Source organism: Synchiropus splendidus, chromosome 6 (genome assembly GCF_027744825.2).
Source record: "Synchiropus splendidus isolate RoL2022-P1 chromosome 6, RoL_Sspl_1.0, whole genome shotgun sequence".
Lineage (NCBI taxonomy): Eukaryota > Metazoa > Chordata > Actinopteri > Syngnathiformes > Callionymidae > Synchiropus > Synchiropus splendidus.
The window spans coordinates 19,346,140-19,363,067 of NC_071339.1; the positions used below are offsets into that span (position 1 = coordinate 19,346,140).

Consider the following 16,928-nt stretch of genomic DNA (forward strand, 5'->3'; position numbering starts at 1 on the left):
TACACTCTTTGTAGTCTTAAAATGCAGACGGTTGATGGGCTGGAAGATTTTTCTAAGTTGCGTCTGTGCATGCCTGGTAATTGATTTGAAATTTGCAAATGCGAGACGCACAGTTGGGCTGAAATGAAAAGGCTGTGTGGTTGCCAGAGGCTGGAGAGAGAGCACAGAGGTCTTGGTGACGATGACTAACACGAACATGCTCGTGTTACGCCCAGCGCTAGTCCATCCGTCATCCAGCTCTCCCACTGAGGAGCACTGGACACAAATCTGAGGAAGCTTGGCTGCGTGTTGCCGCCTGGGTGACTCGTTGCAGTCGTCACAGGCCCATGTGTCCCTGTATTCCTTCCCAAAGAACGTCTCACAGGCTCAGTTTCACCCGCTGGGTATCTCCGCCTCGCTCCCTCTTTTTCATCTTGTCTTTTCATTATGAAAATCACTCGCTCTTTTATTCCCCCACCAGATCCCCCCACTGTTGTTTTTTTGAATCTGTTTTTTTTTTTGCTCTCGACTGTTTGCATTCGCGGGGTAAGTTGCAGAAACAAGGGGCATCAATCACTGTCACTTAGCCGCTCAACACGTCATTCGGGCTGCCAGAGAACCTCCAGCCCCTCTCATCCGGCCAAGCTCGGTGAATTTCAAAACTCTTTTGGATACATAAATCTACAGGAGGACGAGACAGGCCGGGGATGAGGGCGATGCTGTCGTGCCATTGCAATCTCACTCAAATATTTGTTTACACGTTAACAAATGAGAAATCCAGGCGCTCTGTGTCGGCTCTCATATTCCCCACGCCCAATGGCAGGCCGGCCGGCGCAGGAGCCCGCCGCGCCGGCAGACTTTTGTGACTTATTTAGATAAATGATTAAAGTTAAGGCGCAGCCAGCAAGTGTCTCGCTGCTCTTATTTAAGGAAGAATGGGAGAAGTGTCATCGCTTGATGTATTGCTTGCCGTCGCCGCATGCAAACCAGGAGCGCACAAGCGGACGGGCGACACAAAACTTTCCTCACCGGGGCGTCCCAGAAGCCTTTCTCCTGTGATTGATTGGCTTTGGGGGCATCAGTGGGGAGTCAGCCCACCCACCCACTGAGGCGGAGACACTCCAGCATGCTGATCTGATGTAATCACGGCGATGAGGAAGACCAAGGGCGGGACAACGTTGATCAATGACTGCCCGAGCCTGGCTCAGGAGAGCAACTCCAGAAGATTAAGTACAGCAAAGTTTGAATTCACTTCCCCCCCCGCAATCCACCTGCAGGCAAAGAGGAGGGTTAAACAGGACCCAAGTAAAGCACCCAACCAAGTATTTATGATTAGATCCTTGATGTCTTTGTTTCCTTTGTCAGAACTCTAATCATGAACCTGACATTTTTTAACTACCAAACACACCAAGCCACTTATGACTGTGGTAGTCACGTGACTGTAAGACAGAGCCTGGCCCTCCACCTGCATTTATCCAGCCCAATGTGATTTCTAACCGGAATCTTGTTATTCAACATTATCTTTCTGGTTTTTATCCACTGTAAAAAACGATTTAAAAACATTCCTATTTTTCGGCGCCATGCACCCCATTTCATATTCTTCCATTTATTGATTTATTTATTTTTAATTCCATGATTTAGATTCATCAAATCATAGGAGTAAAATTGAACCTTTTGGAAATTCTTGCTCCTCATATGTTTGTAAAAATATATATTATATTGTCCCAAGATTAATTTTACATAATAATAAATAATGACAATAGTGTTTTACTTTTGATAAGTTTCTCTTTTTTGTTAGATGTTTTTCTTTAGCGTGAATTTTAATGTGAATATTTGTTCCATCACATATTTTTTTTATCGTTATTAACAATATTTATATATGTATTAGGGGTGGGATTTGATTTAAAACAACAATCTAGTTAATTAGAGAATTTGTGATGAATTAATCTCTATTATCGCAGTTTAATGGTGTAAGAGTATTTCCCACAATGAGACACATTTTTCAATTTGAATGTATCTGGTATGTGACTGAATCAAATGATGGAGCCATACATACATTTAAACAACAAAATATTGTTTATTTTGCATCAGTTTGACAGTAGCGCAGTAAATCACGATGGTGTCTATATTCAAGTTTTTATATCACCTTATTGAAACTAGAGCTCTTTTAATGTCTTGAAAAATATTTGTAGAAGAATTTCAATGTTATAAAAATGTCAAGTACATTTAGAGCAGTGGAAACCCTGGCCGTTGTGTAGTGAAAAACATCCATGTTTGTTGTTGTTGTTATCATCCGAGCAGCCACGTGTCTTGTGCATCAGTGCAACTCCTGCACTTACAAAGGTTCCCTGTTGTCTGACATTTAGATAGATAGATAGATAGACAGACAGACAGACAGATAGATAGATAGATAGATAGATAGATGTCTATTATTATTTTGCTAGTAATCCCCCAAAAGGAGGCCAACCACACAATGTACTCGATGTGTACAGTGCTGTTTCGTAGAATACTGTTTGTGTCTAACGTATGTAATAGTCAGAGTCACACACTGTTGTTCTGCTTCTGCAACACTATGTTCTGCTGATATGTGATCTAATGCCTCTGCAGTCGTATGAAAGGAAGAACCCTGTGACACTGTCGCTATTATAAGTCAGTATCCTGGCAGACAAACAGCCATAATGCTGTCTGACAAGACTGTATGTTAACATAAACAGCCATAATTCCCTGGTGCTTTATGCTCACCCGAGACTTTCCCCGCAATCCTTGCTTTACAACAATTCATTTCCTCGCAGCTTCTGTTCCTCGCTTTGTTCCATTTAACGTTGGTGTGTGATTCACTGGACTGTGATGGTGGAGGGTGCTGAGGGAGTTGGCAACAGACTGAGCTGATGTTTGAGTGTTGAAATACAGAAGGTGCTGTAACAACCAGCATCTGACGTTGCTTCATCAGATCTCAGCTTGTCTTGTTTATAACTTCGGATGGGAGCTAAACTGCTTGTGGTCATTTCAGCTGCATTTTTAAGTGTCTGTGGGGCTTTATTCTTAAACAACACCACGGTGATAGAACATTAATGTGGAACTGTATGTGTTTTCACTTTATGATATAAGCCATATAATTTGCGGGAATGTTACATTTATCAAATGATTTATTTATAAAGCTACACTGATGGGAATGAAATCTTTTGGCTAAAATATGTCTAAGAACAGCACATTTTGTTTTTGATTTTTTAATAATACCAACCAATAAACATTCATGCTTAAAGTCAGATCCACTGAATATTATGACTATTGTTTAGCACCACTGACAACCTGTAGAATGCAGTCCTCCGCTAACCCTTCCTGCCAAAAACTCCAAAATATCAGCCTAATCCAGATGAAGGGCCAAAATGTCTTCACTTTCCCCTTTTCCACTGAAAATTTAATCAAAATGTCTTCACAGCTTTTGTGAGTTGCATAGTATTCAAACAACCAACAACACCCTCGAAAACAAAAGCGCCACCATGGATACAATCGCTCATGGCTACATAAATTGCTTTTCTTGGTTCTGTTGCCATTCTCACCCCCCAAAAAAATCCTATAGTTGAGACCCTATTCTTTTTATGTTACACTTTTATTATAATTGTAGAGGCTCTGGTGTTTCTGAGGAGGCCTCAGTCCTGAGGTGTTTCAGCTGTGCACAACTGGGAGGAGGCCCTGAGCAGACCCAGGAGACACCAGAGTTTGGACTGAGTTTCTCAGTTCACTGGTGACTACTGTGCCAAGGAATTCTCATGGGAGGAGAAGTTCTGGGTTTCTTTATGTGGACTGTTGAGGTCAGTTGGAGCTTAGTTTACTGTCATTATATTATTGATGATGTGTCTGAAATAAACTTCAAAAGTCAAACACATATATATATTTTTTATTAATTTATAGAAAAATTCAGGCATGACATGATTGGAAGTATTTGGAAGTCCTGACCTTCAGATGGTCCACTAACAAAAGTTTCGAAAATCACCCGTGATAAAGAGACAGTCAGATTAATGGAAATCCGAAATTAAAAACTTTCAATTGTTTGATGCCGTATGTTCTGTGGTAAGATTGGGCCAGTTTTTCTATCGCTTCAGAGAGATCACATGTCACTCAGTCTCACAACAGAAGTTTCATTTTCCGTTCCGTCTTGTGCTTCTCCAATATTGTGCAATATCATCACTTAAGTCAGCAAAGTGAACCCTCATAAATCCTCTTCTGGGAGAGCTGCCTCGCTTCTGCTTTGGATTTTCAAACTTACTTTTCAAACCTACTCAAACTTTTTTTTTTTTTTTCCCCACTTCAAACCGAGAGAAAAAGAAGTCCATCCTCCTTAAAATCAAAATTATTTCAGAGCTGAGCTAGTCATGTAGAAACAATATTACTGATATTACTTCTCAAAGAAAGCCCTGATTACCCTCTATGGGGTGAAGTGATTCCCATTTTTCTCTTATTGCACTCATAATCTGGCCGTGTGTTGTATATATATTGTCTTTTTACCTTTTTCTTTCTGTCTGTGCGCTTTCCCTTCATATTGTCTTACAGACCTCACTGCTTTCTCTGGAGCCGTTCCCTTATTCGTTTTCTTCCCCCTTACTGTGTTATCTGCTCCAGCTCCATTTCCTTGCTCCCTGATACTCCCTGAGTCAGTAGCTTTCATTTTCATGATAATTCAGAGACACCACTGGACTGCGAAATCGCCTCTACTGCCTTTACTCCCCGCTCTCTGTCTCTCCCAGCTTTATCTTTCCCCCTCCTGGCTTTATTTTTGATTCATGTAATTAAATGTCATTTTTTCAGATTTCAAAATGGACAGACTTTTTTTGTTTTGTTTTTGTTTTCACTGCAGAAGTCAGTGTCAGTGAATGTAAACATTCAGGAGTCAGTTGAAGTCTGGTTAGATGTGTTCAGCACAGAAAGCTTACAAAAGATAGTTCAACTTCACAATGAGGAATCTTTGGAATTACCTTTCTTCTATTCAAGTAGCATCTTTGTCGTATTTCCAGCCAGTGAAAGCAGTTAGAAGGATGTGTCCTGAATGCCTCTCTGGCCGGGATTCCTTTCTATATTCAACTTATTGGGCTGATGTTTGCACATACACTCGCAAAATCTTTGACTAAAAACACGGCATGATTCCCATCTTTTCAAAGATGGAAATAACCAGTGCCACATTTGCTCCATTTGGAGCACTTATGACACAAAGTAAGCAAACACTGGCAGTGCGGGGTCATGACCTTCAGTGTAGCTAGAAGTTGCTAAACAACATCATGGGCTAATTTGCGCAATGGCTTTGCGTGACTCATTTATATCCAGGGAGCAGGGGCTCAACTTGTTGCTGAAGACGAAAAGACAGCATCATGTGTCAACTGGGGCTGCAAAGAAGTTGCTGAATTTGTCGTGAGTGGCTTTTCAAAAATTGCCAAGAAGCCTTGGTTAGTCGCCACAGTTGCCAAGTTGGATACACTAGCCAGGACTTCACCTTTTCATTTATATTTCTTAGGTTTAATTCTGAGGATGAGAGTTCAGTTCAATAATCCCTTTCAGCTGATCCATCTGTTGAGACCATTCAGGACCTTGTAGAGTGGCATTTTCTGAATTCACCCTGCAGCAAACCATGAAACATTGACTCTTATTATGACTAGGTGCCACCAACACGTACATGTTTAGACCATCTGAGTAACTCATCTACAATATGAGCACCAGTCCTCCACCTCAGTAGGTAAATTGCTTGTGATTTAGTGCACGCAAATGTAACCTACGCAAATCATCACTCTGAGGGAGCTTGCAGGGAAAAGCTTAAACCCAGAGACAAACCCAGTGGATCCTCTTATAGAGGAGCAAATAGAATAGAATAGTGAGTAGTGTTGGGGACACTGTTCACCCTGACTGTAGTTTTAACAAACTATATTTCAGCTTCTGTTGTCTATGGTTAAAATAAAGGAATACTGAGTCTACTCAGCCAAAAGTAGTTTTCAATATACAGTATGCAATCCAAGCAACTTACATCAAGCAATGTTGTTCAACTACATGCAGTTTAAAACTCTCCAACGCTGAGATACATGAGAGACACATGAACATGAAGACCATGTCTACAGCGCAGGTCAGAGACAAAAAGATAGACACAATCCGAGACAATGGGGAGATGAAGCGGCACATTCCCCTCTACTGCACATCTGCAATATCAGTTCCATTAAAGAAACTTCAAATGGTGTGGTTCTGTTCCATTTGGATTTCACCAGTTGTCCAAAAGTGACGCATCAGGACTTTTGTTCATCTGTCAGATTTTTATGAGCTCATCTCTGCCAGAGAGGACGGCAGTAAATGATATGTGTGAATATTGTTGCATAGTAAGAGCAGAAATGGTTTCGTGAGGAAACTACAGTCCTTCTTGTTCATTGCCAACCGAATTAAAAAGTGCTCATTAGAATCGTCTAGATTTTGCTCTCTGTCAGTGGTAATTATTTTTGCGACATTCTACATCAGCTCTTGCAGTTTTATTCACGCTTAATGTCTTTTCTTTTAGAAGCAAAAGTGACCTGATGTTTTCAGCGGTGCCAAGCTGACATCTGGAGCCTCGCTTCCTTTCTGCGTTTTGCTGAGTCAGACACGCTGCGCTAAGCTTTTTGGTTCAATGTGTAATCCAATATAGAACCGTCCATCGGATTAGAATCAGCCTTTGACTTCCGCTATCGTTTGTGTTGGCTCAGAGTTACTGCCGTGCTCTTCGGTTGAAATTGTGTGATGTTATGAGTAACCAATTCTAAAAATTCACATCCCTGACGGGTCTTTTTCCCTAACCTTTGTTAACTTGTTTGGCCAGTTTATACTTGCTCATCATTTGATAATATAGTTGTGCATCTCCTTTCTACGCGTTTGGAATGTCAGTTAAAAATATTACATTTTTGATCTATTAAAAAAGAGCAAAAAGATTTTTTTTAAATCCCAATTTCTTGTAGATTTATATATTATTATCCAGTTTGAAGTACATGAAAACGTACAATGAAAACAGGTGTCCTAGTCCTGTCTGGTCGCTACAGGAAATGTTGAACAAAAGCTTTACTTTGCATAGAAAAGTGAAAATTTTAGATTAAAGAGTATATAAGAAAACAATAGCCATAATCAGCTATTGAGTGACCATTGTGTGGCAGAGATAATACACTGGATAGAACGTTTATTTTCTCACGTTTACTGACAAATCTTTTTACTCAATGAACTTCTCTCACTTTTCCTCTCAAGTGTTCGTCGAAATAGAGATCCTGCTCCGGAGTCTGAGGTTTGTGCTGTGGTGGGAGTGGAAGTGAACATTCAACTCCACTCGGTGACAGCAGATCAATGCAGCCTGTAGCACAGATAGAAATGAATTGATTGTCACCAATAAAACTCCAATTAAACAAAGGAAGGGGCCTGGGGGAGATCCAGAGAAGAGCGGCTCTCATCTTCACACCGGTCCTCGGGGGACGGAGGGGAGGGCGCTGCGGTGGTGTGTGTGAGCATCCGCGGGTGATTCCACTGAATAGCAGAGGTGGTGAAGTTGCAGACGGAAGGGAGCGGACGGATGCTGGGATAGACAGCAGAGAAAGGTGCCGCTATCGATCCGCAGCGTCCTTAATGACGAAAAGAAATCTTAATTGTGATGCAGTGTGATATATCAGCTTTCAGCAGTCGATTTTACAGCTCAGCTGACCTTTTTGTAAACTCTCTCCCGCCGTCTTTTGTCTTGTCTAGCTCTGCTTCAGCTGTCACTTCATCTGTCTGTGCATCATTTCCTCATTAGGCCACCCTTACTTTTCATTCTGGGATGTACCCCGCATGCTTCTCTCCGAGCGACCAAAGATGTTTTTTTGCTCATGTGAACCGTCCAAATGAAGTTAGAGATGATTAATGCTCCCCATTCCAAGAAAATGTACAGGATCTCCTTACTCTCTCCTCTCCTCATCTCACTTCTCCACTAATAACATTTCCCTCACTATCTACCTCTATCTTCCAAGGGCTGTAATTTGATTGTTCTTTCTATGATTGTTCTGTTATTGAGTTGCCAGAATCATACATATGTATAAGTCCAACGGAGTATGTAGTCCATCTTCTGCTGCAATTTCCCACTGCGTCACACCATTCCTAAATGGAGGAAGCACTAATGCTGCGCTGACATGTGTAGAGCGCTGTGTAGCGGCAAATGGCTACATATAGCACTTATGCCGGCTCTGTACATCGGGTTCAATGACCTTTAAATTACACAGCCTGCCTGTAAAAGAGTGAATATTTCTGACATCTCACATGGATAGCTTTTGTACCAACATCCAGGTACTGTAGTCTTTGGAAATGGCGAGCTTCCTGAAACTCATCCCAACTAGATCGCCAACATTTTTACAACGTCTAAAGTTATGTACAAAAAGACTGTCTCGTCTTGTTGAAAAGGCAGATCAGAACAGGCAGAACTGTAGCTCTTTAATTGCTGCGGAAGCATATTGAAGCAAATAAAAGGATTTGGATGCCGCCATCTCCGGGCACTGTAAAATCTTGGCTCCGATTGGTTTACATGCCTTTACTCGATGCTTGAAACGCACTGAAGCTGCCACCTAGTCGGCCCAAATGTGCTGCACCCCCTGCTCCTTTATTGTCACGCTACAGTTTGCCATGCCTCCTGTAAACCAGACCCTTTTTTCACCCGGCTGGTGAGTCTGTTTTGGCTGCTCCTCCATGTTTGAGTGAGTGTCCTATGTGTCAATCAAGTGACTGTCAGGGCACAAAGTGAGCATTGTGGCAGCAGCTGGACATGGAGGGTGAGTGGCGGAAACATGGATGTGTCCATCAGATGTGTTTTTACTGCATACTTCTTTATTTCAACTAGTTCTCATTCTTTTACAAACAGTATTCACTTTTCAGAGCGATGTTTTTATATTTAAATGCCCTTACTTGTTACTTGTTATGAGCGTGACAGGAGACTTTCTTACTGCATGTTTTCCATACATTGTAGACATAATGCAGTAAAATCCGGCTCAAAAAACCCTATGTGCAGAATGGTCTGGATGCATCAGATCAAATCACATACAGATACATTGTATGACAAGGCATTCCGTGTGGAGGCAAATGGCGATGCATCACATGACGAGGCATTACGTGATGCTGCATCACATGACAAAACATGCCACAACAAGGTATCACATCTTCACATATCAACATCATATCATGAGGCACCATGTGTTGAGGCAGCATGTGACAAATATAAACCTAATAGAATAAAGTTCAACGTGATTTGGTTCACGGCTTTTTGGGGAATTTTTTGTTCATTTCGAGGTGATACTGTAGTCGGTCAGTAAGGTAGAACCACTGCTGCAGATTTAAATGTATTAGATGTCCTGTATTTGTGCCACAGTGGGGAAATTCATCATTATTATTATTCACACACACAATGGAAGTCAGCCTGCAGTTTTTGTGTAATCTGGTTGCATCGTGGTGATGAAAATGTCATGGAGCTAGGTCCTGCATTTATGAAAAGCCAGGGGTTGGTTGCCCCAATACATGTGGCTGTTCAACGGCCCAGATGAATACCACCCTGCTCTCGAAGTAGTTTTCCTTTCTGCACAAATATAAATGACCTACATGTTACTGTGTATCACAAAAGTTTCCTTCATGAACCCAAACATGTGACAAACATTTATGAAAGAATTGTAGTTTTCACCTCAAAATTAGTCACAACCAGAACAATGTTGTTTCAAAAAGTTGAAAAAAGCATGGAGTTGTGTTTCCCCTTGTCTGTTTGTTGTGAAAGGTCCAATGAGTATGGATTTAACGTCTCCTGGAAAAAAATGATGTATCTTGCTGGAAATCTTTACTCATTCAATGGATTAGCTGTCATGCACGATATATTTCATACTCATGCTAATAGGACGTCTATCTATTTATTGGTTTCTGTTGGCATTTAGTTAGTTTAATGCCAGAGACAAGATAAACGGAGGGGAAGTCTTGTCTTTACCTTCTTATCCCCTGATCAATGTCTGGTGAAGTTGCAGAGTGTATTTGCTGTTTTGACTTTTTCTGAAAGACAGATGGTGACCTGAAACACCAAAGGTGCCCAACAAAGTCGCCCCTGAATGTGGGGTTTAGGTTGCTCGTGTGATGTTACTGCTAAAGATGTTCCATATTATGATGATGGAGCAAGTCCCAGCTCTGAGACAGAGAAATGATGAGGACAGCAGAGCATTTATCTGACAGATGGCAACACATGGAGCTGGCTGAAAGCACTGCTGACTGCACAGCCATGAGAAATCCCTATTGTGCGATGCACTTGTTTAAGCTGGAAAATATTTGGATGCTAGTTGGTCCCACCACTCACAGAAGGTGTGTCATGAACAGTGTGAGACAACAAGAGAGTTATCATAAGCCCATCGAGCTGTTGTAAGTCAGACATTCAGATGTAGTGGAAGTGTGTTTTTGGCATGGACAAACACAAATTTTCTGCACATGCTACATTTTATTTTCAAGATAAATAGACATGATCCTCATGATCGTGAATCAGAAGGTCATGTGGTTCCAATATCTGTGCAAATCGACAGACGGGTCATGTATGGTAGTATTATAGACTGAGTTGCAAGACTGGGAAAGTAGCAATGCGAGATTATGATCGACACCACACATCCACATCCTTACTGTTCAAGAATTTGTGTGGGAGGGGAAACATTTGTTCAGTTGAACATGTGCAATGGAGCTGGAAACTTGGATGGCCAACTTGGGCGCAATCGGCCAATTGCTGCTCAGCAATATGTTGCGCCTTTGGAGTGAGAATGTGTCGCGTAGTTCTCTGTTTATGTTTTACCTTTTAAAAGTGCCAGACAGAGCTAGTTTTTATTGGAGAAGATAGTGATATTCTGTGACTAGGAGGAGGGATTTTAAAGACAATAATTAAAATGCTTTATTCTTAGCATATTCCCTTATCTGGAATGTAACTCAATTGTCTGTGTAGATGCCAGCATGATGGTTCCTCAAAGAAAAAGAGGAGCTGTGTCACTAGATTCACTCAATCTACCTCTCCTATATTTCTATTCGCTGATGTAATGCCTTACTATTTGATGTGAGGTTTTGAGACAGGAGACCTAACCCAAAGACAAGCAGCAGAAGTGGAAGTGGCACAGTTGAAGATGTCCAGGTTTTCATTGGGAGTGACTGGAAAGGACAAGGTTAGAAACAAATAAATCTCAGGGACAACTCGTGAACAAGTTTGGAGGCAAAGTTAAGGAGGACAGACTGAGACGGAGAGGCATGGTGGACAAAGAATGTTGGAGAGGGAAGAAGTGGGAAAGAACCATTGAGGGTCATGAATGTGGAGGACGTGAAGAGGACAGGTGTGACTAGATAGGTTGAGATGGGGACTTACTGTAGCAGCCCCTGACAGAAAAGGAGCCATTGTAAAGAGAAATGGCCTTAGCAAAGCTCTCTGTTCATAATGCTGGAAGTGCTATGTAAACATCACAGAACTCCCCTCATGATGACAGGGAGCGCATGTGTTCCTCCCAGTAATTACCACTGGATATTAAAAACATGATTACTTAGCAGTTAACTGACCACCGATCAATATGTTTTCATTTATTTCACCAACAGTCAATGCCCAACGATTGACGTCCGACTGGCGTTTTAATGAAAAGCCGACTCCAACAGATACAATAATTGAATGAGCTACAACATTAGCGGGAGCTCGCCGCTACGAGTTGTAAAATAGACTTGTGATTTGCTCTGGTGATTGATGAAGGAGGAAGAGGGTCCTGACACGATCCTGTCACTTCATCCTCATCCTCGCATGAGCAAACGCAAGATCAAATCCTGTTTTTAAACCCGCTCTGTCTGTTTGTTTGTTTATCTACCTGCAGAATATTTTCGTCCAAACGTACTCCCAGGGGACGGATCTTATAACCCTGCAAATAGTTGTAATACTTCTCATTGTCACTCCCTGACAGCAACCGGATTCAAGCATGATGTGTTTTTTCCTGGGTGTGTGTGTGTGTGCGTTCGTGTGTGTGTACAAGTGAGAGCATGACAGTGATGTGATTGATGAGACCTGAAAGGAAGATTTCTTGTCAATAAAGCTTGTGAATGAGCAAAGAGGCAGAGGATGAAAGAGAGGAAAGCTGTCGGAACAAACAAAAGACACACACGTGCGCTCAGGCTTGTTTTTGCTCTCGAGAGCAACTGTGACAACAAAATTAAGAGTGCTCACAAAAATAGATGGTTTTAGTTTCGCATTTTTTTTATTCGGGAGATGAAGCACAACAACATCTAACAACTCGGACTTCTGTGAAAATGACATGGTACACAGTGCTCAAGAGAGACGTTCACCTTAAACATGACTACAACGTGAATTCAGATAATCATTTGATAATTTCATTATTATTTAGAAATGTTTGTTCAGTACTGTGGCTAGGAGGGACTGTTGGTGAATAATCTTTGGGAGGGTTGCACAAGTTTCTCATTCTAACAACTCAATACATGTAACCCTAACAGAATAGTATTCCTGAATTTACAGGGAGTTTCTGCTATAAAACTTGGCTGAGGAAACAGATTCCAGGGTGCTGACTGGATGAATATCTGGCGTCATGTGACTGTTACATACCTGCAATAGGCTGATCTGCCGTGGTGAAGGGGCACTTTTGTCCAGTGCCCTACTGAGGAAGAGGAAGACTCAATCCATATAAAGTTTCTTTAAAAGATAAATGAATGCTCCATATGGCAGGTAATAAGAGTTTATACGAGCGCCACCGGTGACAACTCACCACTCGTGGATATGCTGTTTTATGCATCTGTCTGAAAATCATTTTGCTTTTTGTTACCCTGACCAACGTATACTTTGATGTATTATCTCTAGACGTCCAATGCCACAGAATAGTCTTCCACAACACAGTCTACCCATCTAAAGATGGCTTGACTGGATGGATGAATGTTTTCAACTCCAACACCCACTAATGCATAGTTAGTAGATAGTAATATTTATATAGATAAATTATGGCCATTCTTCATGAACTAATGTGTGGCACACTCAACAGAAATTTAACTTGTGCATTTCTCAAATAAAATCTCTCTTTAGACTTGATAGTTGACTTTGACCTGAGTTTGAAAAAGAACTGTTGCCACATGAAAGAAATGAAAAAAAGTTCCCTTACTTATGTTTGAATTAAAAGGTTAGTATTCCAGGTGACCTTGAAGGTATCTCAAAGAATCCAATTTAAAAGCAAGAAAAGCCAGGCAGGATAAATGGTTGGTTAAATTCATGTCATTATGTGGCTCAGTATTTGGTGGAGCTACGAATCTTACTGGAGTTGAACTTAAAGTTACTGTGATATTTATCAGCCAGGAATTACAACTTGTGATGTGGAGATTTCAATATATGATTCCTTTTTATTACACTTCCAGAGTTATATTGATTCTGACTTCTGTTCGTGGCAGGCATGTCAATATAGTTTTCATATGTTCATAAATGACGTTGAGGGACCACCACTTGTATCCCTTACAACTACGTCTCATAATGTATGTACTGTAGAAGGTCTGTTCATGCTTAATATTAGCGAAACCCAATTTATATTTTGACAACTCAAATCAATCATAATACTCTTTCACCTGTGATCTACGCTGGATTTTTTTCTTTAGGTGGCAGCCACTGTTTTTTTTAAGTTTGAATCCACTAGTTTTAACATTTGACCATGTGCCAGTCAAAGAGAATCCAAATCGACATGTGATTTAGAGTGCACTAACATGTATGTGTTTTTCTGTTTCTAGGTCCAAGGTTTAGAGAAGCGGGTGGATTTCTCAGACCTGGGCAAAGCGGGGTCAATGACAAAGACTGTTCCCTACGGTGTCGGAGGAACAACAGGAGTCGTCAAGCCTCCGTACCAAACCCGAATCTTCCCATCTTCCATCGACCAGACGCCATTGAAGTCAAAACCGCCCACGTACAGTTTCTATAACCCCTATGACACAGCCCGCAATCAGTCTTTGCTCCTGGACCAGACAGGCTATCGCTCCAAACGTAAGCCCTCGCTAAAGACGGCCATGAAGACCAAGAAGATCTTTGGCTGGGGAGACTTCTACTTCAACGTCAAGACCATGAAGTTCAGCTTGCTGGTGACAGGGAAGATCGTGGATCACATCAACGGGACATTTACGGTTTACTTCCGCCACAACTCGTCCAGTCTGGGCAACGTTACCGTAAGTATCGTGCCGCCCACCAAGGTGGTGGAGTTTGAGGTTCTCCAGCAGCAGCAGTTGCCCCCTCACGCCCAGCAGGAGGTCCAGATCCAGGAGACTCAACAATCCACCTTTGACCCCAAAGAGGTTAAGACCTTTAACTGCCGAGTGGAGTACGAGAAGACGAACAGATCCAAGAAGCCCAAGCCCTGCCTGTATGACCCGTCTCAGACCTGCTTCACGGAGCACACCCAGTCGCACGCTGCCTGGCTCTGCGCCAAACCCTTCAAGGTCATCTGCATCTTCATCTCCTTCTTCAGCATCGACTATAAGCTGGTTCAGAAAGTGTGTCCGGATTACAACTTCCAGAACGAGCACCCGTACTTTGGATGAGAGAACTGCGATGAGACGATGATGATAATGTTATCGATATACACAAAGAAAAATAAGCAGTGGACAGCATTTGCCTGAAAACTGCTGTGAAATGTGGATTTAAATCAAGTATAATCAGTTTTTCCGATCGTCGGGATGTGACAGGTTTAAATAACACTGATTTTTTTTCCCCCACAACTTTGTGTTTTATTTGACATTTTCTGTAAATAATGTAGTAATTTCCTAGAGACACTTATTGTTTTGGGATATTTGTTTTCCTGTGTTATTACTTTTTGCAGTTGGAGCCCTCAGTTGAAAACAGCTGAAATCAGTTTTGCCCTCCAAGTTTGAAGCGAGTGGCTGTGTGCGCTGCCATGACTGTGTGGCAGCTGTAATGTTCTGGTAGACTGACTGTTAATCATCCTCTCGGCTCTCCATTTCAATCCCTGAATATAAAGAGAGTTATATGTATGAGAAATGCTATGCTGGATACAATATAATGTATGAAAAAAAGCACATTAAAATCTTTTAAATGGTGTGTCTTCTTCTTGATGGATGTGTTCTCACAGAGCCGGAAGCTCAATTACTGACGGCAAGCTTTACGTTATTACAAAGTCACCTTATCTTTCTTTGGGAAGGAAATTATTAAGAAACATTTTACATTTCATTCTGATTAGAAATTCATGCCGAAGCTCTGTGTGAAGATATGTCGTTTTAATTTTCAAAAATATGTGCGAGAAAAGTGGAACCCCAAAGTTTGCCCTTTTAAGGGCATTGGCACATTACACAATAAGAAGGGATTATCTGTTGCACCGCGCGATATCGTTGGAGCTGAATATTATAATTCATTCTTATAATTCATCAGCAACAGTCTTTGAAGCACAATTTTTTTAACGTCTTTTGGGATTCTAATCTGTATATTTTCTCAAAACATAAACTACTGAGTAAATAAATCAAATATAAAATCATAAATAAATTGAAGCATTGTCTGGATTCGTAATCCAGTCTTCCACATGATCATTTTCTTTCGGAAGAATGTCTTTCAGGATCAACTGTTCAGAGGCTCGAAGAAGGTGGCGAGGTCTCTTGAACTTATTCTTCGACACTGGTTGGATTTAAAGATTTGATTTGAGATTTGGTTCGACCCAGTGGAATGGCCCCTGAGGTTTACAAGTCCCCATAGTATGTAAAGCCCTGATATTTGGGTTGTGATTTTGAGTTTTAAATTTATACATGCATGAGTTACACATGCCAAAGCTTGAATAAAACCATCCATGCGTGTATTTTTCACTCCAGCAATTGGGCCCTTCACTTTATGTCCAGCCTCCTTTGCTATTATCTGAATAGTCCAACTCAACTACATCACATCCCCACAGGAACAGTGGTTATCGCATCACATTTTTAAGTTGAAGTCATTTGAAATGGGTTGGTACCGATAACCACAGTGAATTTGCTTCATGTGTTATTTTTGACTGTAGATAGATTTCATAACGCATTCACACCAGACGCTCTCTATAAATCAGAAGCATCCACCATGTTTTCCTTCTGACTTTAGACCCAAACCCGGCAGACTGACCTTCTTTTTTAACAAGACTTCAATAGTTTGTTGAAGTTTTAACAAAAAATGTCACCTTTGAATGCAGTTCTCATTTTGCGAGCCATGTTTGCCTTGTCGTTCTACCACGGTTTGTATGCATCTGTGTTTTTCAGGACAGCATTATTCCGCCAAATGCAGATTATTATCTTGTGTGCTACATAGTTTTCCTGGTCAGTTTTTGCTCGAGAGAAGAAAAGACCTGATACAGTATCAGACGCCACAGCAATCCATGAAGAGTTACTTATTGTTCATCCACATGACATCTCTGTGATCTCTGTTACACCTTAGTGTAACACATGAGGGCAATATTTTAGATTTTAGATTTTTAATGGTTAAGTTGAACTACAATTAATAAGCCATTTAGACTGACCAAATTATTTATGTCACCATTGCAAGTCATACACACACAGATACAAACAATCCAGATGTGTCCGTCTGTCATAATTTCAGTCTTGAGAACATGTTTTCCAGGTACTGCACTTCAGGTGAGACATTACTAGGTTGTGTATAGTACTAACTAGAAGGCATGTGCATGTGTACTGTAGCAAAAAAAGAACAAAACAATGAGGTACTACACAACAACAATAAGAAGAAGAAGAAGAAGAAGACTATACAAAGTAGATTGAAGTAAAGAGAAATGTTGATATAAATATTTATCTAGAATATTCTGGAAGAATATAGTAAAGCATAAAATTCATCCATGTAAGGTACAACGTATTCGCTGGTATAAATAAGTCGTTGTTGTAGCAGCAACAAGCAGTAACATGGCAAAGTTGTGGGAGATCGTCGCTGAAAAAATACATAT

At 41.1% G+C, this 16,928-nt stretch overlaps 1 protein-coding gene across 1 annotated transcript in view; it reads left to right on the top strand.

Annotated features, from left to right (window-relative positions):
- The window catches only part of LOC128760922 (neurexophilin-4), a 50,026-nt gene extending 34,969 nt beyond the window's left edge, over positions 1 to 15,057 (top strand). Inside the window, exon 2 of the mRNA XM_053868665.1 lies at positions 13,747 to 15,057. Coding sequence (XP_053724640.1) covers positions 13,747 to 14,547 — 801 coding nt within the window. The 3' untranslated portion in view covers positions 14,548 to 15,057. The remainder of the gene's footprint in view (positions 1 to 13,746) is intronic.
- Positions 15,058 to 16,928: the final 1,871 nt, after the last annotated feature.